Source organism: Haplochromis burtoni, unplaced genomic scaffold (assembly GCF_018398535.1).
Source record: "Haplochromis burtoni strain Fernald_Lab_line unplaced genomic scaffold, NCSU_Asbu1 Contig_314, whole genome shotgun sequence".
NCBI classification, from domain to species: Eukaryota; Metazoa; Chordata; class Actinopteri; order Cichliformes; family Cichlidae; genus Haplochromis; species Haplochromis burtoni.
The window spans coordinates 569,149-595,188 of NW_024582675.1; the positions used below are offsets into that span (position 1 = coordinate 569,149).

Sequence of the window (26,040 nt, forward strand, 5' to 3'; positions counted from 1 at the left end):
GCTCACTCCTCTGTAAACAAAAGAGTTCATTAAAGAAAGCTTTTTGGATTTTAAAGGATCACAGAGGTTGGATCCCCTACTGTATGAATATGGTACCTTTTGTCACAGTGCTACACAAGCTGTGCTGCACTACACCTCTGATGACTATCCCCCTCCCCTCTTGAATCTGTGGAGTGATTAATTTGGTCTCTGGCATGAAGTCTATTGTTGCCATTCCACAGAGAGCCAGAGAATCTGGGAAGCATTCTGATTTTGGAGAGACCTGCTGACAGCTGCTGTACGACTTGGGCAGAATCCAGACCTCTATCTTGTGGTCTGTGAAAGCTCCACCAAAGCCTTAATTGCACTTCAGATGTTGAACAATGTTTTCGCTCAAGCTCTCACCCAACATAAACTTGCCTGAGACTATCCTAAAAAGCCCATTTACTGGATCACCTCCCCCTCCCTCCATTCCTCCCTGGTAAAACTTTCAGTGCCTGCTGTCTGCTTTGCTAGTTAAAGAATAAGAGCATGTGACTTAGCTTGAACATGTGCACCCATTTGTGTTTGTGTGCGGTTGCCCGTCTTTGCCTGCAGGTCTTAGGAAGCCATGCGTCTCTGTGTCTGGTTATTTACCAATGTACTGTTGGAAGTCCAAGTAGTCTCATGTTGAAAGATGTAGTAAGTGTGCAGCCACAGAAACCATATTTTTTTCTCCTAGGAATACATCTGTTTCATGGCCTGTGGATTATACTGATGTATATTATGTACAGGCCACAGAAATGGAAGCTCTGAGGTATTTATTTGAGACATTTTTCCATTTTAGAAATCACAAACACAAACAGACATGCAATGGAATCACAAAATATTCAGCAAACAAAATAACTCCTCAAGAAATAGCGATATGTATTTTCTGCCTTGTTGGGCTATGGTAAAACATTGGCTTAATGGATGGCAATGTTTGCCAAGTGGACTTTTTTTGGAGTCCACTGTAATATCTCAAAGACTCCTGAATGAATTCATGTAATGAACACAACCAGCATAATCATGCATGGGTAGTCAGCAGGAGCTATAAAGAGCTTTTCATACCTATGACTACATGTTATGCCTATACACTATCACCAGGGGGCAGTATAAAGAAAATACATGGATCATTTGATTATTTTGATTATTCGATCAATGCATTGGTTATGCTATGCTATGTGTTCATACACAGAAAAAAAATAATGCAGAAAAGTGAAGCCAATGCAGAAGTGACATAAAACTGCATTTCAGCTGAAGACCACCAGATGGCGATAGCTGTGGCTGCAAAAATACTTGTGGTCACATATAAGTCTACAAGAAAATGCCTTTCTGTGTCGACCTCTTTAACACTTTCCTGCAAAATTGACAGGGTCAGTCACTCATTTTCGATTATACTGAAAAAATATTTTAGTATGTTTTGTAAATCTTGGTCATACCATGTTTCAAAATGGAGAATTATCTTCATAAGAGAGAGCATGCTTATTGGCTAACTAACTGTCAATCACATCATTGGTGAATGACCATGCCATGTCAAAGTCACATCCATTTTTTGAGAACCAGTGCTCATTTCGAGACTTTCAGAAGCCAGCGGTGATGTCACAGTAGCTATGTCAGTCTGTCCGTATGCAAACAGGCACCGGTGTGGGATCATGAATTTAGCATGTGTTTTAATGTGAAATATCTCAACAAATACTGGAGTGCTCAACAATACATTTGGTACACAAATTAATTTCCATCTTAAGAAGAACTATGTTTCCTTTAACACTGATTAAAACTTAAGTGATGTAAAGAGGAAAAAAACAGGACAAAAGGAAAGGGAACCCCACCTGACCCACAGCCTGTTCACCCGGAAATCAGCTGACAAGTAATACAGAAGTATTGGTTGCGATGCCACCAAACTTTGGACAGTCTCTTCACTCGCATTACTGAACTCATCCTTCATGCTTCATCATGAAAATCTTTTATTTTTTAAGACCTAATTGAAGTCAATTTTGGTGTGCATGCCTATAAATGAATGATCTTGAAATAAAGATTCAGCACTTGGTCTTTTTCACATTCACTACACTACACAGGGATATTGCCTTGTCAAGATCACTGGGCCTGGAAGGTCTGTTGGGTGGGGGCTGAGAGTAAGATCAAGTAAAGGGAGATTTTAAAAGCCAAACAATTAAAGTGTATCTCTTTGAAATCCCAGGCCAGGCTTGGCTACTTCATTCAAGCTTTCCGCCTCCTATCAGCTCTTTATCTGATCTGGAGGGGAAGTGAAGTTTACACTGCTGATAGCTCTTCTGAATGATGCTGCCCGCACACAAATCAGGAAGGGTGACTCTGATGACCTCAGTGACCACCATTCATTGAGAACACGCACACACTACACACGCCCCCAGTTGTAGTAACCGCTTTGTTGAGAATCAAAATCAGCCCACCAAAGATGTTAACCATATGCTGATATTTAAGGTGGAAAAGTAGCTTTTTAATCCATTTTCATAAACGCTGTGTCAACAGTGACTTCAGTAACTCAACTAGCCATTCGTTGAAAAACATAATTATAATTTCTTTTAAATGAATAGCATCTGTAACAATGCAGCAACTGGAACAAGAGTAAGTAGCCCTCTGAAGTTGTATTTGCTGTACATAAACATGCTGCCTAAGCACATTTTCTCCCAACTGTTATTACTTACCTGTGATCCAGTGTGCTGTAAAACTGTGTTAAAAAGCATTCTTGGAAAAGAGACTAACTGGAGATAAAAGGGGTGTGTTTAAAAGGGGTTTGTGACCCACAGCTGTCCCTGGGTTGTTATTTGGGATGGTTTTCCAAAAAAGAAAAAAAAGAAAAAACGTGCTCCAGCTCCAGTGGAAGGGCTAGGAGGCTCGGGAATTCTTTTAAGTCATGACGTAAAGGTATTCTTAGGAACCTCAAGTGTGGGTCATTACAACCAGTGATCTCAAATGCTAACATTTTACTGACCCCTATGATCATACTAAACTTGTTCATGGTGGATCATCCATCATACAAAATTAGCCCTTACTGGTGCAAATGGGTGGCCAATTGCCATTTCGCCAAGAATGTTGATTTTGTGAAGAGGAAAAAGCCATGATTAAAAAGGCTGGTGTGAATTTATTTAAAGATGTTCTCTATTAAAAAAGAAAGAAAGAAAAAGAAAGAAAGAAAAATAGATTTCACATGCATATGAAATCAACATAATTACAGAAGCAACTGAGCTATTTTCTCCACTTTTATTTGTTTTATTTTGTGTTTTTGAACAACACAGGCATTCTATATGAGGTGCTTAATTTCAGCTATGCACCTGCACACCCAATGTTTCATGTATAGCCTCATTCCAGGCCACGTGTGTTGATTGCACACAACAAATGAGCTGTGAAGTCATATGCCAGCTGCAAGCAGTTATCACCACATAAGGTTATGTGGGCTGGGAAGCATGCACAGATGCCTTCAATCAAATGAGTCTAAATGGAGTAATCTACCTGAGTACATGTCAGAATCCAGATTATGCACTACAGTAACGCCCGAGTAATTTTGTTAAGGTATCTTTCTGGAATATCTCCCTGAGAGATGACTGACCCAGATTTTTCAAGACTACCCTAATGAAACCATTACCACTGTCCTCAGACAATACCTTTTCCATCACCTACTTAAGACCTAAAGCAATGCCTGTATACGGCTGTATACGGTTGCCAGTTTGAATTTTGTCACTCTGTGATCCCGTGAACTTCTAAGTATACAGCTAAGATTATCTCATTTGCCCCCAGGGCAGGCATTTCCTATATGGGCCCCACCTCACTGTCATAGTCACCGATCTGCTGCGCATCTGTCCACCCCTCTGAAACGTGATTAACTCAACAATAAAAGTCGGTATGTCACTTTGTGTCACGATGCAAATTTGCAGCTGGATTGCGCAACAGTATGTCAGATTAGTTGGGCAGCTCTCTCTGAGTATAGGTGGTATAGATTGAAACAACACAACTGATAATATTATATTAGACTGATCCCGCCCCTCTAAGCTAGGGAGAGTTGGTTCACGGGCAAGCGGAGCCCATCGCAGTTGAGTGTTGGAGCAGCCCACTCCTCTCTGCAGTATGCATGTTCGTCAGGGAATCCGCGACGCGCTCACGTCCCAGCAGTGTACTTCATCGGCCAGAGACCATCAACTCAAGAGTCTAGGATAATAAAATTGGATGTGGCAGGCGGACCGGAGGCGGAAAGCCCGGAGTTACCGCAGGAATACAGTACTACTAAGGGAATACAGGCTGGCTCTCTCCTCTGAACGTGGACAATCATGCATGTGCTCTTCTGGGGCTTGGGGTTCCTACTATTCCCTGATTTCTTGAATGTAGTCGCATCTACGGGGACATTGCTTTTGAATTCAAGCACGGGTAAAGTATTTTGCTGTGACAACCCCCGCATTTCTTAAAATTTCTCATGCAGCTGTTTTCTAACACTGACGGCAGAGAATGAATGAGTTTTGAATTCAGTCAAGCGAATGACTTGCAGCGTTTAGATGCCTGAAGTTCACTGACTATCGTTTTCTGACTAAAACAACAGATTTTCAAGACAGAAACAACTTTGATAGAATAATAATCCTTAAACCTTTTTACCCACTGATTTATAATGTAAGTAGACTGTTTTTTTAAACCACATTTACATTCTTCTACCTTTATTCCACAGTAAACGAGGAGATCGGCGCTTATGAGGTTGTAACACCGGTGCGAGTGAATGAAGCCGGTGACAAGTTTCCAACCAGTGTGCATTTCAAAAGGAAAAGGCGAAGTTTGGATGAGGGCACTGGCAATAGCACGGATCACTGGGCCTCGCCGAATATCCACTACAGGATATCTGCTTTCGGACAGGACTATCACCTCAACCTGACGTTGGATTCGGGATTTATCGCACCTCTCTACACTGTGACAATACTTGGAGTAGCCCGAGGAGAGAACGTAACGGATTTTGCAGCAGATGAGAGAGAGGAGGAGGAGGAGGACACGGAGTTAAGGCACTGCTTTTACAAAGGACAAGTAAATGCACATGCAGAGCACGCCGCAGTCATCAGTCTGTGCTCTGGACTGGTGAGTTTTTACGCGCGGTTGTACTCGTCGTGCGCGTGATCATTTTACATTCACTTTACTTCTGCAGCATGAGGGCATAAAAAGTTGTGTACGTGTTTTGGAGACTTTTGAGTGAAGCTGTAGCTGATTTAAGAAAAAATAAATAAAACTTTGAAAATTGTTCAAAATTGTATTCGTGGTAGGATCGTGTAGTGGGGCGCATCCAGAAAGTAAGTAACTGATCATTTACCGAGAATCTCGGTTGTGGCTTGCTGCAAAGAGCCCAAGTCGGCTGACTGCACTCAGGTTTACTCCACATTTGTGTCTCTTTCTGGTCCACCGGTAGTCGGTGACGTCTTTAGTACGGGTGGTACTAAAGACGAAGTTGTTCCAGCTCCCAGGCTTCCTAAAGAGGGAGTCCTGATGAGTGATGCTTTGTAGTGGAGGAAAAGTGCACTCAGAGGAGTTTATACATAGAAACCACAGTGAGGTGACAGACAAGAGTAATAGGCCAGCTTTGTTCCCAAATGACAAATCAAACATAAAATGCTTTGAATCCTCTGCTCTGCAGGGAACTTTTGTGGGGCTGAGCTGACATTTATGAAGCATATATTATTATTTATCCAAAACCTCCATCCTAAAACAGGCAATGCTGCCTTTCATTGCAGTACATTCTAAAATAACTTATTGTAGTGAGATCCTCTTTTGTCTTGCCAGACAAAAGTTCAAGTGCAGGCCTTTGCAGAGTAATAGAAACAAAATGTAAGCAGAACAAACAGCATCAAATACTAATACACATAGCCAAATCATTTTTTCCTTATGATATACCATATATATATTTTACCATTGATTATCTGGGAGTAGAAACATATAGCAAGCAAACATTATACCAACCTTCCCCCCCAAGCTTTCATGATGGTTCTCCATATGTGTGCTATACTGTCCACGAATCTTATCTGGAACATCCTAGACCTCTAAGTTAACCAACTCATGCTAAACATGCCAAACGCATACAAGGTTTGCAGCATACTTGCCAAGAACTACAGTCTTAGTATTTTCCTGATAGACATCAACGGTCTCACATTTAGACCTTTCCTCTGTTATAACATGAATGCAAATGTACTTTGTTTTTATCACTGAAAGCTGCTATGTCTGTGTTTTGCTTATTTTTTTACATTCCTACGTTAAGTACAAACTGGTATGTGATCTGCACTGAGCTCAATACTAAAAGATCCTCGAGATATAGATTATTCTCCTTGGTTTTATAAGCACTTAGAGAATATAGATAGCTGTAGCCTAACTGCTATGTGTCTTCTCTGTTACCCAGCTCGGCACTTTCAGGTCTCCAGAAGGGGAGTATTTTGTGGAGCCCCTTCACAGCTATCAAGGAGAACACTATGAAGAGGAACACACAAAACCTCATATTGTATACAGGAAAAGTGCACCGAAGAAACAGACCACTGAGGAGACCTCAGCTTGTGACACTTCAGGTATGGTACATTATATGATGAGTAAGCATGTATGCCATTAGGATTTAAAACAGACACGGCTCTGTACCTAAAACGTCAGATCCAGACCTTGCTACTGAGGTGCTGTGTTTGACCAGTCAGCTGACCTAAATATCTGCTCTAGTAAACCCTCACCCAGTGTCCTCTTTCTATCAAAACGGCATACTTCTGCTGCTGAGCATGGACCTCCCAGTGTCTAGAAACAGTATATATTGGTTAGATGTAATTGGTTAATGCACATCTTAGTGCTTTAGTGGGACAGGGGACAGAGTGATTAGGCAATTTTGACATTTGTGTGCCACTATGTACATGGGACCTTTAAATTGGTTTGCGCAGATATAATCACTCAAATTTAAAGTCTCCACTATCAGCTGTAACAGGAACCAATTATATAATAGTCAGTGAGCTATTACAGTAATTGTACTAAGGCCCTCTAGGATGATATGCTGCTTATCTGGTTAATGCAAACACAACTTTTCAATTGGTGAGAGGGGCCTCTTTTTCCTTTCATTTGCTTTTTTTTTTCTTATTGTATGGAGTTGAATTCCATACATAAAACTATATCGTTGTGGCGCACTGAAGAAGAATAGTTCATTTCTGACAGCAAAAATGGGTCCAAGCTTTTCCTCCTGTGCTTGTCAGGCGGTTGAAGTTTTATGACAAATTAATGCTAGCTGGGAATACTCAGTTTGACAGGGAGTTTGTGCACACATGCACAAACACATACACTTTGTGAGGCAGCGAGCAGAGGAGAGGAGACAAAGTAGACTAAGATTTCAGTGTTGATACTGAAGATCACACCTAATCCAAACCACACAGGTATATATTAGTAGCTAACCTTGTCTTTTGAATGGGAACTTCTCAGAATCTCTGTTAGCTGAAGTTTGGTCTGTTTCCATGTCTTTTTCCTGCCATGTGATGGTATGTGTCTCTGACCATCGAGCACCCTCAACATAAACCTTTACTGAGGAAAAATGTATCCCTCATCCTTCATGCTAATGTGTTTATATTAGCATAACCATAGCTGTGTAGCTAACCACTGCATAGTTTATATGTCACTGCTCTTTAGTCCTCCATAGACAGCAGAGTTTGAACATTTAGGGGGTTTTTTTGTTTGTTTTTTTAAAAACTACCTTAATAAGAATCTGGTTTATCATTTCTAGATTGGAACTAGCAACATAACTTCCTGCTAACTTCTAACGTCACTAAACCTTGTAAATCCTCTTTGTTTTAGTGAATTATTTTTATTGGAGCTGTACTGTTTTTAACTTTCAGTGGTGCCTCAGTGTTGGGTTGATTTTGGGAACCGAAGGAATGCCTGGACTCATAAATGACTGTATATATTTTGTACATATATTGTTTATTGCAATTACAGCTTGAATTTCTTTTGGCACCAATGTGGAACAGTACTTAAATTTTGTTGTAGTACTGTAGAAAGTATGACTGTGCAATGACCATAAAGAGTTAAAGTGAACCCGAATGGCAGCGTAAAAACCACCATCAAACTAATAATGCAACTGATTAAATATTAAAGTAATTAAAGTTCTATATCTAAATAAAAAATACATTCTGCCATAAATAGGCTACAGTCAGAGATGTAATGACAAGATTAAAGTATAGTATGAAACTATCCTGGCTTGCATGTCATGCTATAGCCTGCACAGTGCAGTACCCACAGCTGCAGTACAGTAATGAGGAGGTTTTCCAGCTCTCGCACAAGAAGAATCATTTGGAAGCTCACACTTATATCGCCTCATCTCAGTTTACTGGCTGAACTTCCTGTTGGCTCTTGTACTTCCTCTGCTCCTTTGATAAGAAAGTTGGTAGACCTACTTCCATGAAGATGTAGTGTAAATTTTTACATAAGTGATGGCAACTTGAAACGGTAAAATAATCAAAACTAAAAGCAATAAATATGGAAATCGTTTGTCTTTGTGTGCTGGAGATCCTTCTGAAGATGCTTGCTCTCACTCCATTTGAGTGATTGTTTGTGTTTTCATTTTAGCCTCAAGTGACATAAATGAGACTAAATGCTATTCTGGACACGATTCATTCAGCCTTGCACAAAGTGCTATTGAATCTGTAGACCATTCTTTTTATTTTGAACTGAGAATGGAGACACAACACACACACACAAACAATGTACTTTTGATTTGATCAAAATCAGTAAAAAAAAAAGAAGAAAGAAGATAAACGACAATAAAGAATTAAAAAACGGGCAGGGACAAAATATGAATTTAATATTTAATCATTCACACTGCATAAAATGCCAAAAGGCTTCAAACTTCTTTGGCTGTTGCATTTGACCAGCCTTCAGCTTGCACACAGATTGATCCCTGATTGACTGCAGTGAGCTGACTATGACCGCTCATGCAAATGTGTTTTTTGTTAGAGTGGTGTATGAAAGTTATCCATTGGTAGCCTTCAGTTTATCCAATGTGATATACCAAAAAGAAGCTGTTACTAGCCACTCCAACAGACTACAGTTTTTAACTATACAAACAAAGATGGAGCTAAGGATGCTGTAAACATATCATACAAGAAAAGACTTTTAACATGATATTTTACAAAATACTTCTCAGTTGAATGTGAAAAAAATATACATGGATTACATTTCTTTCTTGCGGGTGTTTAGGAACGGCAAATTGATCTTTAGCACTCTTCATTAATCATCCCTCATAAATGGCGACACATTGGTAATGGTGTAGTAAGGATGGTCTGAAAACAAAAAGACTCAGCAGTTCAGCAGATGTTATCTAAGGACATAAAACCTTTCCAGAGTTAAAGAAAAATGCTTCCCAGTTGTTGGATTGTTCTCATTTGATGTGTGCACAGCAATTTGTGTACTCTTTTTATGGCTGGGTTCCAGGTTTACCTTGCCTGAACTCTTTGCCCTCTTTTCCTCCCTTTTCTGAGAGAAAAAAAAGGCACTTCAGGCAATGTTCATTTGTCAGCAAACTCTTTTCAGTGGAGGGGGGAGCTTATTTTGACAATATCCACTTCCAGATCTCATATAGCTCCATCATTTAAAAGTTAAACATGACTTCAGCTTAATAGCAAACACATCTTCTTGACAAAGAATGAATTATTCCTTGCCTTGTTTGAGCGAATATGCTTCCAGTCTTCTCAGGCCTGCACTCTTGTATATTTACATTTGCTCCATTTCTTTTGGCTTCTCATTCTAGGACACAAACACAGACATAAGAGACACAAGGTGAAAAGAAGGCCAGCGGCTGGGGTCAGCACTGTGATTAAAGCAGTCCCTGTGGTCAGTACTGGTGTATTCAATGACCTGGAGTCACTGAGCGCTGGCCTGGCCAGCAATGCTTTGCTCAGATCACAGCATGGCAGTGCTAGCGCTAGACCGTCAAATGATAGCAGCGGTGACTCAGGACCTCACCGGAGATCAAAGCGCTTCCTCTCCTACCCGCGCTTTGTTGAAGTTATGCTGGTGGCCGACAGCAAAATGGTGGAGCATCACGGCAGCAACCTACAGCACTACATACTCACGTTAATGTCTATAGTAAGTTCTGATCTCTATGTTTGGTTGGTAGAAATCTTTTGCGCAGATATGGACAGAGTAGGACATCTTCGTGCACACTGATGCACTAAATGTACACACGTGTTCCTCTTTGCTGTTTGCTGTTTGTGCTGCAAGTCAGTCAGCCTTTGGAGGAGAGTTGAGGGAGGTAAAAGGGCACCTTAGGGCAGGGGTAAACAACATTTTCAAACGGCTCGGGGGAAGAGAGGGCAGCTTGAGGGATAGCCTGCCTGACAGCTTTGATGAATGTTAAAAAATAGGCTCAGGTATGTTACTTAGGCTGCATACTCTCGACCACTTCAAACACCAGTTTCCGCCTGCATCTGGGGCTGAACTGAAAGTCCTGTGGAGGCAGCGATGACCCATATTCTAGTCTGGGGAAAGGCTGACTTGTCCACAGGGGCTCAAGCTGTTATCATGCTGATCCTTCAATCAAACAAAATCTCTGGTACTTGCTTGAAACTGCAAGTAAGCAGCCCATAAAACCACTAGCACTAAATATACAGTGTCACATCCAATCTGGCTCAACTTAATTTAAACATTGATTTTCTCTTTAGGTTTGAGGTCACGTTTTGTGTCTTTGTTGTTTTTTTCAGGTGTCTTCCATATACAAGGACCCCAGCATTGGAAACCTGATTAACATTGTGATTGTAAAGTTAGTTATAATAAACAACGAGCTGGTAAGAATACTTAATTTGCTTCCACGCCACAACATGGTGCACGTTCCTATAATTTATTATTTTTTCTGTGTCCTTCTCAGGATGGTCCAGTTATTTCATTTAATGCACAGACCACTTTAAAGAACTTCTGCATCTGGCAGCAGAGTCAGAACGTCCTGGATGATAACCACCACTCCCATCACGACACTGCCATCCTAATCACCAGGTGCAAGAGGAATTGTGGAAGCTTTCATTTTTCAAAATGCAAATATTCCGTGAACCAAAAATGTAGAGGGATCCTGACAAAATTCAAAAATGTAGACTAACAATGACCGAGATCAATTATCTTTGTTTTCACCACAGGCAGGACATCTGTAGAGCGAGGGATAAGTGTGACACCTTAGGTAAATGCATATTTGTTCTTTTTCTTTTTTTTGTAACAGAGTGATACAAATTATAGTAGAAATGTACATTAAATAAATACAAAAGAAAATGAACTGAGCTTCTTCTTATTCAGGACTTGCAGAGTTGGGGACCGTGTGTGATCCCTACAGGAGCTGCAGCATCAGTGAGGACAATGGACTCAGTACTGCATTCACCATTGCCCACGAACTTGGACATGTGTAAGAGCAGCTGACTTTTTTCCACTGATTTGTTTTTTCATCAGTTATAAATACTTGGTTTTGTTCTTAGTTACACATCACTAGAGCTTCAGAACACCTTCTAGGAATTTATAACAGCTGATACCATAAATTCTGCACATCTGGATAAAAAAATGTATCCCTGCTTTTCATTTTGAGAGCAAAAAAATCTGTAACCTGGATTCTCAGAATTGAATTTAAACCACTTCTTGGTTTCCTTTGCCCTTCAGCAAACTCTCCACTGTCCAAAGTCCTGAGTAAGCGTTCTACTCTGGAGACTGTTACAGACTTTAATAGTCCTCATCTCAAACAAATGCTCCTTTTCTACTACTATACAAAAAGGTGGGATTATTGGGTTGCATGTTCATCTGCATCAGGCTGGGGCAGCATGCTTGATGACTGATTTGCGACAAAGCTCTGTGCTGTAGGTGGACAGCTTAGCAACAAGGAGTGTGATGCCGCACCTGTCCACCATCGACCGGGAGCACATTTGTTTACCCTGCAGGAGCTTGAATGCTTCACTTATTCTTCCCTCAGTTTTCATATAATTTAATATCTTTCTATCCAGTCTTGCCACAGGCAAGCAATACAAATGCTGTGCATTATTTTGTATAGCAACCTTGAATGAGTTTCCCAAAGCCAATAAGATGGTGACAGTAGAAAAATAGAATTGTTGTTTAGATGTTGCTGAAGAAATGAAGTACAGTCAAACACAACACAAATTGCTATTTGTCACTGCCACTTTGTGAAGCACAATAAAACATATCAAGAAGTTGACGTCCTGCCAAGAAGCAATAACCACACTGGCAAAACAGAGCCATGCAGGGCCATGGAAGTACAGCTAGTGGGGACATAAAATGCTCTATTTGTTGCTTGTTAACATAAATAGCTTTTTTTTTTTATGCCTGAACATGTTTTTTTCCTCTATTCTTCCAGGTTCAACATGCCTCACGATGACAGTAACAAGTGTAAGGAGGATGGAGTAAAGATTCAACAACATGTGATGGCTCCCACACTTAATTACAACACAAACCCTTGGATGTGGTCCAAGTGTAGCAGGAAGTACATCACAGAGTTCCTTGAGTATGTCATACTGTTGTCTTCATCATTGTTCCAAACATGCATGGGGAATAGAACTGGGAAAACGTAGCAAAAATGACCCCCTAAAACCTGGCTAAATATTCTTTAATAACTGTGCAGGTTTACACAAACACACACACGCCAACACACACAGTGCATTGGTAGCCACAGTCAAACTGTCATCATTTCTCAGGGCTGTTGCACCCTCTGGTCTCGTCTCTCGTACACACTGAGAAAGACCCAGAACTCTTGGAGTAATAATATTTAATGACCTACCTCCAAAGCAATGCATAGTATCCCTCCATCCTTGACTTCCTGAGTTCTCCACCACTTACCACATATAGCTAGTTCAACACAAGACGTTTTTCAAGATGTATTTGTGCAGAAAAATAACCACTCCAGCTGTACTGAGTGTGCTTTCTGTCTGTTTGTTTCTCTTGTTTTTATCCCTTTTCTTTAAGTCATTTTATTTTTATTTCTTAATAGCACAGGATATGGTGAGTGCTTGCTCGATGAGCCCGTTTCTAGACCGTACGCTCTCTCGCAGCAGCTGCCCGGGCGGATATACAATGTCAATAAACAGTGTGAATTGATATTTGGGCCGGGAACGCAGGTGTGCCCTTATATGGTAAGCGGACTCGGTGTGCAAATCTGAACTGTCATGTTGCACGTGGGGGTCTCAGAGGGGAGCGGAGGGAGTTGAGATTCAGTGCAGCAGAGGTTCTCGGATGACTCTGAAGCCTTTAAAGTCACTTGCCACGTTTAACATGTTCTCTTCTGAAACACAAGCAAAGTGAAACCAGATTTAATTTGAATTTAAGTTAAAAAAGTGACATTTCAGTTTAATAATACAGAAATGTCTTTAAATATGTGACACTATAGTTTCTTGGCTTGTGGTTTTCACTCAGTCTAAAAGGTCACGCAGGCTTAGAAATACCTGGCAAATGAAATTGTTGATGCAGCAAATTTAGTGTAGGGAGGCGTATTGTTTGATAGAATGTGCTAAATTGGAAGTCTGCTGGCTTGAGTCCATGCTGTATATTAATGGAGTTGTTTACAGTCAGGGAAATAAACATGACATTTATGAGCCATAGTTTGTTCTTTTAGTTTATTTTTTTCCTGGAATCCCAGCATTGACTCTTAATGTGTGTGTGTGTGTGTGTGTGTGTGTGTGTGTGTGTTCGTGTGTTCTCAGACCCAGTGTCGAAGACTATGGTGCACAAGTCCAGAGGGCGCCCAGCGGGGCTGCAGGACTCAGCACATGCCGTGGGCAGATGGCACCGACTGTTCACCTGGAAAGGTAAGAGTAATGCTGATAGTGTAATGCATTAGTGTGTAAATGGTAAAGGAGAAGACCCTTGAACTGATTTTAATTAAGCCGGAAGCTTGGGGATAATTAAGTAAGGGGTGGAATGCCATATTTTAATCACTTCAGTTCGGCTGAAGGTGGCGATTTAAGCCCACCACAAGAAAAAAAGTCCATGAACCTTAGCATTGCCAAGTGTTGGTGGCCAGGAAGAGGGGACGTTATACACTGAAAAAAAGGCCATGTTGGATTTACTCGATTCAATAGTGGACATTGGTTGCACACAAATGTTTTGCTTTGGCAGAAACGTAAACAATTGTGTTCAATCAACACAACTTTTTCATATTCAATAAACCTGTGCATTTTGTGTTCATAAAACGCGATTGAAACATGTTTAGATGAAGTAAGTTGAGCTCTTGGAATATTTTAATCCTTCACAATTTTGTCATTGTATTTCAACACTATTAAATAACATTTACCCCAATACTACTTGCTCATTTAAATACTACATGTTGTCTTCATATTACATAATGTTCAACAAAGTCTAGAGTCTGGTTAACATAAAAATTTAATGGATCTACAACAACTAACATCCCAGCCCCCCTGCAACCAGGAGGTTGCAGGGGGGCTGGGAAATAACCCTGAATTGTTAGGCAGGGTACACCCTAGAAAACTCACAAGTCTGTCACAAACAACCATTTGCACTTACATTGACAGGTAATTTAGAATCATCAATTAACCTAACTCTACCAACTGCATGACTTTTAACTGTGGGAAGAAACCAGAATACCCCAAGAGAAACCAGTGCAAACTAGCCAGATTGTGGATTTGAACCCAGGATCTTCTTACTGTAAAGCAACAGCACTAACCACCATGCCACCAATCCAGACTTAACAAAAGTAGGAAAGCTATGATTTCAAGGCTTGATGCAGAATTTTTTTGTATGTTTTTGTCCTTGACAGGTTAATCCACAATAAATAGCAATAGCATGCACGTGGTGTGTCGTAGTTGTCTGCCTCTTATAACGCCAGTGATTTTCCTACAGTTTGACATCTCGTGCGATCTTGTGAATTTCATGAGTTCAGCAACTAACCACTCTTGGTTAGTTGCACCATGGACCAGCCGAACTACACCTCCAGGTCCCAAGACCTGCAGATGCACACACACACAGGCACACACTTGTTTTCATATCTTAGTGAGTACATCTAATTGACACAATGGTTTCCCTAGCAACTTACCCTAACCCTACCATCAAAATTGAATGTCTAACCCTAAGCCTTAGCGTAAACCTCACCATAACTTTATTGTAACCCTGACACTAAAACCACATTTTGAGCCTCAAAAATGCATTAAAACTTGTGGGGACGGGCATGTTGTCCCCATAAGTCCCTGTTGGTCCCCACAAGAATAGTAGCATGCCAATTTTCTGTCTAAACATGTACGATCACACACACAGACAAGCTGAAACCTTTTGGTGTTTGTCTCATCTCTTGTCATGCCAGCGTACACCACACTAATGACTAAAATGAAATCTGTTTTTTTAACAGTATAAAATGATCCTTCTGTTTGGAGCTGAGATATATTTATTGACTGTAAGGGTGACATTTTCTTGTCCTCTCTCCAGCCAGACACAGTTGTGAATTTTTTTTTCCCAGTTCCAAATTTCTCCCAGATTAGCTTTGAAGCACAGAAGAGCAGATGGATGTGTTGGCATTTCTTTTTGTTTTCTTCTCTTCACTCATCTCTCCTTTACTTTTCCCCTTTGTTCCTCTCTTGCAGCACTGCAAACATGGGCTGTGTATAGCCAAAGAGCACGATGCCTCACCTGTTGAGGGAGCGTGGGGAGTCTGGAGTCCTTTTGGCACCTGTTCGCGGACATGCGGCGGAGGCATAAAGATTGCCATGCGCGAATGCAACCGACCCGTGTGAGCAGCCCGTTCCTTTGTAGTCACGCATGCCTATTGGACCTTGTCTCCAAAGTCAGTGTTCCATAGATCAAACCTCCTTAAGGGAATTCTTTCCATAGCTAATGCTCATCAAAACAGGCTCTCTGATGGCATATCTTACAGGATTGTTTCCTGGTAAATATGGAGATCAGTCAGTCTTCCTGAATAATGGACGAATAGAAAAGAGTAGAGCGTGTGGATAAGTTGGAAATTAAAAACTAACTCTAGGTGTATGGTGGTAGACAACAGGCTGAGCAAAGAGAGGGAAATTGATAAACTGATAAGTGTCCTCTGAGAAAAGGTGCTTAACACAAGGGAATGATTCGGTTTTACTGCTTTTATCCCACGTTTTCACTCTCAGGCCCAGAAATGGAGGAACGTACTGTGTTGGTCGCCGGATGAAGTTTCGTTCCTGCAACTCTGAGCCCTGCTCCAAGCAGAAGAAGGACTTCAGGGAGGAACAGTGTGCTGCTTTTGACGGCAGGCACTTTAACATCAACGGTCTACCTCCAAATGTTCGCTGGGTGCCCAAGTACAGCGGAAGTGAGAATAGTTTTTTTCACATCACAGTGGCATCTTAATACTTACTTCATGAATAACAGCCATAATGTAAGCTTTGCATTTATTTGAGTCACCATGAAATAATTATCTATCTCCTGTGTCAGTTCTGATGAAGGACAGATGTAAGCTGTTCTGCAGGGTTGCAGGCAGCACAGCCTACTATCAGCTCAGGGACAGGGTCATTGACGGCACGCCATGTGGACCCGATACCAACGACATCTGTGTCCAGGGCCTGTGCAGAGTGAGCTTTCTAATTCTGTTCATTTTGCAGCAGCGGTTCATGGTTATTTGTAATAATAGCAGAGCAGGGACCATTCTTGAACAGTAACCGTGTTTAGTGGATAAAATAGTAAGCACCTACATTACTAACATAACGCGTGATCTCCAAACCACGCACAGTTTTCAATATATTCCAGCTCAGACAATGGGATTTTTATATTCATAGATGCACTAAAGTTAAGCTAAAATGTGTCTCAAAAGAATCAATTACATATTTGCTATGATTTAGTGATTTTCTAATAAAGTCCTTTAATTAAAAATCCTTAATTTTCTTATTGTGCATTTCCTACTTCCCGTACTGAGCAGCAGGCGGGCTGTGATCATGTACTCAACTCTAAAGCCAGGAGGGACAAATGTGGCGTATGTGGAGGCGATAACTCTTCCTGCAAAACTGTAGCAGGCACCTTCAACATTGTACGCTATGGTGAGTAACAACCTCTTTTATTACCCCCATCAGTCTCCATTTCAGTACATATAAATGGTAATAGCTGTTGTGGCAGTTATTATATTGCTTACACACCTCAGCAGAAAAGCATCGATGGATGGGTTCACTTGTTAGTGCATTTACAGACCTGGGTGCGCTAATGCGCTGCATATGTATTTGCAGGCTATAACGAAGTGGTGCGAATACCAAGTGGTGCTACAAACATAGATGTGCGTCAACACAGTTACTCAGGGAAACCGGAGGATGACAACTACCTCGGTAAGACAGCCAACAATTGTTAATACTTCGATTGTATTTTTACATTTCCAGTCGTGCTGTTTGAAGTCATTTCTGGAGGAATGCGCTGTTAAAAAGATGTGTGTTTATGAGATGTGCTTGAGTGTTTATGAGAAGGACAGCGTTCAGCCTTCAGTGTAAAGCCGGGCACTGCATAACTGCCGTAGATTTTGCAAATACTATGCATGCAAATCCATTAAATGCCTGCGGGTACCAATCCAGCAAGGTCCCTTAGTTTAAAAGCTTTAGTACTTGCTCTAAGGCTCTGTCTCAGCCTGTTCGTACCACTGACCTACTCATGTTTTTTGTGCTCGTGTGTTGTTTTTATTGTGTGCATGTCCTTGATGCAAACTTCTGAACATAGTGTCATCCTTAACTGTGTGTTTCTGTTTTTCTATATATTGGGACAACCCAAAGCGGATTGATTGTTTTTTTTGTCTGTGTGCGTGTGCAATAAATGCCACTCTCCACAACCATATTAGTGTAGTGTGTGAAATGGCGAGGAAAGTAAAGGCAGGAAATTAGCTCCATAATCGCATTAGGGCGAACGAGTGCAGAAGACTGACTGTTGAACAGAACAGGGTGCCCCTGGATGGGACTTCTTCGGGAACAGAGGATTATTTTAGCCCAATAAGGCTTTACTGTTACCCACTGTGTGTGCCTTACTGTAAATGAACATTTTAAGCCACTGTGTTTTCTAAGCTGCTCTGCTGCGCGCAGAAATAAGTTCATGTTTGTGCAGGTTCCTGCCATAAACAGTGATTTGCACAAAGTAATTCACCTTTATGCATTTTTTTTTTTAAATCAGCTAATAAATCAAAGCTAGCTTGAGTTTACACAAACTCTTTTCAGTGTGATGAAGCCAACTAACTGTTTCTGCCTCCCTGTAGCCATATCAAATAGCCGCGGAGAGTTCCTGCTTAACGGGGAGTTTGTGGTTAGCATGTTCAAAAGGGAAATCAAAGTAGGAAATGCCATCATCGAGTACAGCGGTTCCGACCATGTCATTGAGAGGATCAACTGTACTGACCGCATAGAAGAGGAGATCGTTATCCAGGTAAGCTGTCCTTATCATGACAATTTGGTATCTTTTGCAGGAGATGTGAAGATAGAAGATGGTGATTTAATAGAAGAGAGGAATGCAGAATCATAAATCCTTCTACAGACTTGATATTTCAAATTTACAATTGTAAGGTTGTGTAATGTATATCACATTGCCTGCTTTTTCCCAGGTGCTTTCTGTGGGGAACCTTTACAACCCAGATGTCAGGTATTCCTTTAACATTCCCATAGAGGATAAGCCTCAACAGTTCTTCTGGGATGCTTATGGGCCCTGGCAGGAGTGTAGTCGTCTGTGCCAAGGTGAGGGGGAGGCACATGTGGTTTGCAGGGTGAGATGATGGGAAAGGTGAATGATAAACTGTGTGGTCAGAGTAAAAATGAGATGGGATGGAGATGGAATGAAGGAAGAAGAACATTTAGAAAATGCTGAGCAGGAGACCCAGGAGATGGAGGATGCTGTAGTTACCATTAAACATGGTCATTGTAGGCATTTAGCCTTTGTACAAGTGATTAAATATCAGTTTTACACTATGCCGTGGCACATCTGCTTGGCATGACTGTGGAGAGGTCAGAGTACGTGGGTGTGCGGAGGAAGATTGCAAGCAAACTCGAAAACCTGTTATGTGTGTTACAAGTCAATTTTTTTTCTGTTTAAGAATGCCTTTCTCCACTTTTTGACACCACCCTGCTTCAGCAACTGAAGGGAAACCAATAACTCCACAGTTCACAGCAGGATAAACATCTAGCATATAACACATTAAGCTCTCATAGCGTTCAGCTGCAAAACTTGGTAACATGAGGTGCTGATCTATTGCCACATTAAGGTTCATATCGTGCTGTAATTTTACACAAAAGCCAAAGTGAGGTGTACACACTTTTCACGCTGGCATTTATTGCACTCCCGACGATGAGCCATATTTTACTTGAGCCAGATGGTGCATCAACCCAGATAACTACTTGCAGGTCGGGCAGTAAAAAGTCACTTTCATCTCAGGATAAAGTTATGAAACCCGAGATTGTAACTCAAGCTTGAGATTCTGTTTACATCTTTGTAAATTTCTTATTAGTTATAAAACAGATCTCTTTATTTAAATGACACAGCTTTTCTTCAATTTCCTTTGCCATTTTGACTCATGTTTGATTTTTTTTTTTTGTTATAGTGTGTTGCCAAGATGTTTTAGAGTGGCTATCACTTAGAACCTCAATATTTGTACCCTCACAGGAGAGCGCAAGCGGAAGATTCTCTGTAGCAGAGAATCGGACAGGGTGGTGGTGTCAGACCAGAGGTGCCACGGCACAGCGAGACCTGCTGTCATCACTGAGCCATGCAACACTGAATGTGAACTTAGGTTTGCATCATCACTCTAAACCATTTGATCCATCTGACTGACACTTTATTTGGTCTTTGCAGTGCAAAGATTTACCCACTTGTTCTTTACGCAGATGGCACGTTGCTCGAAAAAGTGAGTGTACAGCCCAGTGCGGCCAAGGATATCGTACCCTGGAAATATACTGTGCTAAAATCAACCGTGCAGACGGCAAGACCCAGAAGGTTGATGACCGCTACTGTAGCGGTCAGCGCAAACCTGATGACAAGGAAGGCTGTCACGGAGACTGTAACCCGGGTGGTTGGGAGTACTCATCCTGGTCGGAGGTACGAACTCTGTTGGAAGTCTGGGGATTTGTTTGTCCGCACTGACCAGATGTTTGTCCAAGTTTATCTCGGGTTGTGTATGTGTTTACACTTGTTGATGCTCAAATGTTTGTGCTGCAGTGCTCCAAGAGCTGCGGTGGAGGAACCCGCCGTCGAGGGGCAGTGTGTCGAAAGGCAGCTGAGGCTGGTGGCGATGAGAGCAAATGCAGTCAAAGGGACAAGCTGACCGTCCAACCCTGCAATGAATTCCTCTGTCCGCAGTGGAAGACTGGAGACTGGTCTGAGGTCAGTTTAGCAATTACTGTATTGTCTTTGCGTTTAGAAGAAAATAAGACCCCAGGGGTATGTGCGCTGCACTCTCTGCACCTTTGGTGGCTTGCTCTGGGGCCGACAGTTTCAAGTGAAGAAAATAAGACTTTTACCTAAGTAGTTAAAGTGGACACCTTTTCAAGCTGCAGATGTATGTGTTTTTGTGTTTCTGTGCAGGTTTTCAACTCACTCAGTGATTTGTTTGTGAGATTTTTAGACGAGTATGTGTCTAGGGCTACTCAACGTAAAGAATAACAGACTTCTTTGTAAATGCTGGAGTATTAAAGCAGCGGTGATCTGGGTCAAATGTCAAATCCCAGTGCTGATTGTGAATGTCTCAGCTTTAGGAGAGTTACTCCCCTCCTTCCACTCCAAATGAGTGTTGGGTAAGAGGTGATTGCAGGGTGAAATCGTTCTTAAACTGCTGCACAGTTTACACATCGTAGAGCAAGGAGCTTGCAAAGCTGTGGGCTGCATTCCGGGAATTTTTCAGATCTCCCGTGTGGTGTTGCCAGAACCCGTATGCTGTAATATATACATATGGACTGTACTCGCACATAAATAAACACACTCACACTTTTTTTGTTTTGGGGGCTAGGGGCTTTCTAATGTGCATATACTGCTTTACATAAAACCAAGAGCACTTCCTCTATCATGAATCTGAATACTTGTAACTGCTCATTTCTTGTACTAATTTAGCGATTAACTATGTACGCAATTCATGGCGTTATAACCTGTAACATTTTTTTTTTTTTTTAGTGCCTTGTGACATGTGGTAAAGGCTACAAGCATCGTCAGACGTGGTGTCAGTTTGGTGAGGACCGTCTAGATGATCGCTTTTGTGGGTCGTCTAAACCTGAGTCAGTGCAGACGTGCCAACAGCAGGAGTGTGCCGCTTGGCAGGTTGGACCTTGGGGACAGGTGAGTCACCCCTGTATTTATGATCTGTGCAGCATTCAGTACACAGTGCTCGACTGTTTTTGTTCAAAGCTGTAAGAAGTCGGGTCATTTATCAGCTGAGAGCGTCAGTGTATGATGATGTGGATGTGGATATAGGTTACTTATCAAAAGGAAAAAGCCCCGCCAATCATTTCCTTTCTCTATCCACGCTTCTTCATCTGTTTCTCAACCTATGCTGTCCTTCCTGTCTCTCCTTGTTCACTTACAGCTGTTAAAATTGCTAGATGCAAGTTTGGCATGCTCTTGTGATCCACATCTCTGTGTGTGTGGGAGACAGTTTTATTTTCAGTTCAATACAATTTTGTTTATATAGTGCCAAACCACGCCAGTCACCTGAATGCCCTAACATTGTAAGGTAAAGACTAAAAATAATAGAAAGTAAACCCCAACAATCAGACGACTCCCTATGAGCAAGCACTTGGCGACACTGGGAAGGAAAAACTGGAAATGGATGGAAAATTTTATTTGCATACTAACATGAGTAAATCTTTTTATTTAAAGAAGACATAATCTATCTTTAATCAATCAGTTTGGTTGAACAATTTTTATAGTTCTATAGCAGATCTTTTTTTCCAAGGCATTTAAAAGAGTATGCTGTATATATAGATTTAGAGCCACTGCTTTCATACTTGCATACATGCAATATGAAAGTCTACCCAGTTGATGGGTCACAGCTCAGCAAGAGAAATCTGCTATTACTTCTCTGATGAATTGGTCTCTAATTTAAATCATCGGGTGGATAAACAGACAAGCTACGCTCGTTATTTAGCACTGAACTCTCTGCTGTTTAGAGTCAGAGGACATGTCATGAAAATGAAGATACAAAAGCAATGGACAGTCTTCATAGCAGTGTTCCCAGAAAGCGCGTTATATATCTGTGTGCGCACCCGTTCTCATTTGTGTACGTGTGCAGAACAGAGCACCCAAAAATGCGAGCTATTTTGTGCCCCTCGTCAGAGGATGTGCACATTTTAAGGTATATTTGAAGTGGTTTAATGAAGCATGATCAAATGGTAGCTGAAGTTGCCGCCACACAAGTTTGACCCCGTTTCACTGAAGGCAGTGAGCCAGAAGAAAGCGCGGGATAGTACCCTCTGACTGAGCTGCAGTGGGAAAACGGCCAGTCCAATGTATATGAATATCCTCATGTATGATTTTTGTTAGAAGACCTTTTTCTAAAGTGAGCTAACATTTTTTTCTATATGCTCTATATACTCATGTGTGCAGGGGTTGCTCTGGTGGCTCCAACAAAACATCTGTTTTTTGCTTGCCTTTCTTGTCTTTTTCTCAGTTTTCTTTTTGGCTGACTGTTGCAAATGTTTTCCCATCACGCCTCCTTTGTTTCTTTTTTCTCTCTTTGAACCCAGTGCACTACCTCTTGTGGGCCAGGCTACCAGATGCGAGCAGTGAAGTGCGTGGTGGGCTCTTATGGTGCCGTCATGGACGACACTGAATGTAACGCAGCCACGCGACCCACTGACACCCAGGTAAGAGGTCTTATCGTCCTTTCTTTTTCCCCACAATCTGCTTATCATCTCCTCACTCTGAGAGCATTTTTTTTGCTCCGTGGTTGAGTGTGAAGGAAGAAGATGCACGCTTGTACTGAAAATGTACACAAAAAACCTGGCATTTCATTTCCACCTGGTCTCAATAAAAGCTGTCCCGCCTGCTCCAAATGCAGAGGGAAGTTTACCAGCCTCACTATCCCACCATAAAGACAAAACTCTGAGACAGAATCCCTAATATGTTTCTCTTGAAAACAATTTCACTTGTGTCATCTAGCTGACACTTGAAATGTTTGGCAGAAGCAATGATTGCGTTAAGCCTGGGGCACATGAGAAGGAGGTGACATGCACAAACACTTGCGAGACTGCACTAAATTCGAGTTTTTCTCTGTAATTTTTACAAACCCCCAATGCACAATCTTTAAAAGATTTGTTGAATTTCTAAACCAACTTTCCCAGACATAATCAGACTGGGTTAAATACAAACAGTTCTTTATGCTTATAGAAGCATAGACAGGAACATCAGCCCACTGTTTGACCAAACCTGCAGCTTAAAACAGCAAAGTTTACCTACCCTGCTCTTACCTCAGCATACAATGGGAATTTGCTTATTATGGAAACGATCAACTAATATAAGCTCCTTTTAAAAAATGCAGTAAGATGGTTTGGGGTTGGAGTCCACCAGCCAGCTGGGTCCTTTCTGTGCATTTTCTCCAGGTACTTTGGCTTTCTAACTCAGTCCATAGACATGCATGATACAGAGATGATCTAAACTGACCTTAGATGTAAATGTGAGGGTGACTGGTTGTCTGTCTTTCTATATTAACCCTGTGATAGACTGATGACCTTCTATTATCTAGCAAATATATCATAAGAGCCTATCCCTGCTGCCTCCTACGATATGCAGCTGGGATAGGCTCCAGTTAGTTCCCTCCATGGATGAATGTTTTAGAAAGTGGTTGGACTGAAGGATGTATTAACTAATTTTTTCCAACTTACAAGCATTATTTTTTCGGACCTGAAGAAGCACTACCTTGCAATTTCTCTGTCTCGTTACCACTTAACTTTCCAATGATTCTAGCACCACTAGTGCACAGTTATTTACCCCCAGTTTGATTTTCACGCATGTTTTGTGTCAAAACATCCTGTATTTGTGGCAGCCATAAATAAATCAGAAATCACAGCTATATCACAGAGGACATGCTTCAAATAAATAATTACCAGTATTTAAAGTAGGCTAGTTCAAAGCCGTGCTTCTCCTCCACTTACCCATGTTGTAGACTGACAGAGGGTTATGTCAGTCTACATCATACGATGTTGGGAAATGACACTCACCCAGGTTAATTTTCTTGCCAATTGTTTGTGTGTGTGTATATGGTGAACTTTGCACACAACTTGCACAGAAACCCCGACAGAAACTTGCAATATTTTGAACTGAATGAGAGGTTTGTTTGGTCAGCGTATGGCATAAACCCATTTCAGAGCGCTTAGCATGCAGACTCAGGATGAGGCCCCCCTCTAGTCACAGCAGCTCGCAATTCCGGTGCTTGGACCAGCAGAGACCGGTGACCAGTGACCCTGAAGCAGTCGCCCCACCTCGTTGTGATTCTAACCAGCCAGCCATGAAGTGGGCCACCAGGCCACTAGTCCCACCACCACCCTGCACCAGGGCATAGGATGAGAGAGACTGATAGATGGAGGGAGGTTTTAGTACAAGGTTGTTCATGTCTTGGATTTCTTGCAGTATATATTTGTTAATATTCTATTGATGCATGCAAATGCAAGTACAACAGGAAGCATGTGGAGAGCTTCCTGTTACTTTGTTTCTTTTTGGAGGCTGCATGCTGAATGTGTAGCCCAAGTCTGTGCGACCTGATCCAGCACTCATTCCTAAAGACACGGGGTCAGAGGGCACCAGAGGGCATATGGAGGGGAAAGAGGGAAAGGCGGAAGGTGCGGGACAAGGGGGTGGATTAGGGGTGGAGTTTACAACCACGCCAGCATAGGCATTGGAGCCCTGAATACCACTCCACTATGACCTGTTATGACAGGGATCAGGGCTTTATGCTGAGTGGCTTACTGCCACAATCCATAGTTTGAACTGACGGGGCGGACCCTGTTAATGTTGTTTTGGTAAGTTGAGGGGAAAGGGTCGATGGGAAGCATAACTACTCTCAAACGTAGAGCCGAAGGAATATAGTTTAAGTTGCTCACGACTGTCCCATGTCAGAAAAGCTATCTCTGATATTCATGGTATTTTGTTGTCAGGGACAGATGTTGTTACAGTATATTCATTTTGCTAATCACTGCATGAATGGGTGTATGTGTCTCTTCTTCCACAGGACTGTGAAATAGCCCAGTGTCCCAGCAGCCACCCTGTTCCCCCAGGGACCAAAGTCCCTTCCCACCCGGGCCACAAAACCCAGTGGCGATTTGGTTCCTGGACCCAGGTTGGCAGTGCTGTCACATTTTTTGTTTATTTTACTTTTTATCTGCTTTTCTCATTTGGTTGGTTTCCGGTTTCTTAATCTTTCTCTCCCGCAAAACAGTGTAGCGCCAGCTGTGGCAAAGGGACACGGATGCGCTATGTGAGTTGCCGTGACGACCAGGGCGGCGTGGCCGACGAGTCGGCATGCGCCCACCTACCAAAGCCTCCTTCAAGGGAAGTGTGCACAGTCGTGGCATGTGGACAGTGGAAAGTGCTGGAATGGACAGTGGTAAGAAGACCAACATGTGTATATGATTGACTGACTCAAATAATTCAAATAATTAAGAACTTGCAAAAGAGCTTTTCTGCTGACAAAATAATTATTTCCTTATAGTGACAGATTAACCTACATTGTGTCATCAATATTTGCCATCCAGATGTGTTTCTCCCCCCTCCATGTTTGCTCCATTGTTCACTGTAGACTCATTTTAACCCTGACAACCAGTGTCTGCACACGCTATGCAGATGTTAATGTGTTAGCCAGCCAGGATGTGGAGACAGGGTGGCAGCTGGAATGCGTGGATGTTAGACTGGAGGAGGGCTGCAGTGAAGTTATAGGAGGAGAGAGAGAGAGAGTGTGTGTGTGTGTGTGTGTGTGTGTGAGAGAGAGAGAGAGAAGAGGGTGACCAAACGGAGGGAGGAGGGAGGGGGAAACGGCAGAGAGAGAGGAATCAGGAATGAAGTTCTTGAGCTGGGAGATGCAAGGGGCTGTAGTGAGGGGCTCCAGTTTTGTTTACAGATGTTTCTCATCAG

The 26,040-nt window shown here is 41.9% G+C and overlaps 1 protein-coding gene across 2 annotated transcripts in view; it reads left to right on the forward strand.

The window, feature by feature from the left end:
• The first annotated feature begins 3,953 nt into the window (after window positions 1–3,953).
• LOC102295216 (A disintegrin and metalloproteinase with thrombospondin motifs 9) overlaps window positions 3,954–26,040 on the forward strand; it is a 43,445-nt gene continuing 21,358 nt past the window's right edge. For both annotated transcript variants that reach the window (XM_042228271.1, XM_005941319.2), the window contains exons 1-25: window positions 3,954–4,398; window positions 4,691–5,088; window positions 6,395–6,557; window positions 9,761–10,098; window positions 10,713–10,796; window positions 10,877–11,001; window positions 11,139–11,179; window positions 11,293–11,398; window positions 12,353–12,499; window positions 12,983–13,124; window positions 13,692–13,796; window positions 15,582–15,727; window positions 16,110–16,291; window positions 16,414–16,550; window positions 16,895–17,012; window positions 17,196–17,291; window positions 18,200–18,366; window positions 18,542–18,671; window positions 19,594–19,720; window positions 19,815–20,025; window positions 20,146–20,310; window positions 21,094–21,255; window positions 22,662–22,781; window positions 25,142–25,249; window positions 25,349–25,516. In XM_042228271.1, the coding sequence (XP_042084205.1) occupies window positions 4,302–4,398; window positions 4,691–5,088; window positions 6,395–6,557; window positions 9,761–10,098; window positions 10,713–10,796; window positions 10,877–11,001; window positions 11,139–11,179; window positions 11,293–11,398; window positions 12,353–12,499; window positions 12,983–13,124; window positions 13,692–13,796; window positions 15,582–15,727; window positions 16,110–16,291; window positions 16,414–16,550; window positions 16,895–17,012; window positions 17,196–17,291; window positions 18,200–18,366; window positions 18,542–18,671; window positions 19,594–19,720; window positions 19,815–20,025; window positions 20,146–20,310; window positions 21,094–21,255; window positions 22,662–22,781; window positions 25,142–25,249; window positions 25,349–25,516 (3,783 nt within the window). In that variant the 5' untranslated portion in view covers window positions 3,954–4,301. The remainder of the gene's footprint in view (window positions 4,399–4,690; window positions 5,089–6,394; window positions 6,558–9,760; window positions 10,099–10,712; window positions 10,797–10,876; window positions 11,002–11,138; window positions 11,180–11,292; window positions 11,399–12,352; window positions 12,500–12,982; window positions 13,125–13,691; window positions 13,797–15,581; window positions 15,728–16,109; window positions 16,292–16,413; window positions 16,551–16,894; window positions 17,013–17,195; window positions 17,292–18,199; window positions 18,367–18,541; window positions 18,672–19,593; window positions 19,721–19,814; window positions 20,026–20,145; window positions 20,311–21,093; window positions 21,256–22,661; window positions 22,782–25,141; window positions 25,250–25,348; window positions 25,517–26,040) is intronic.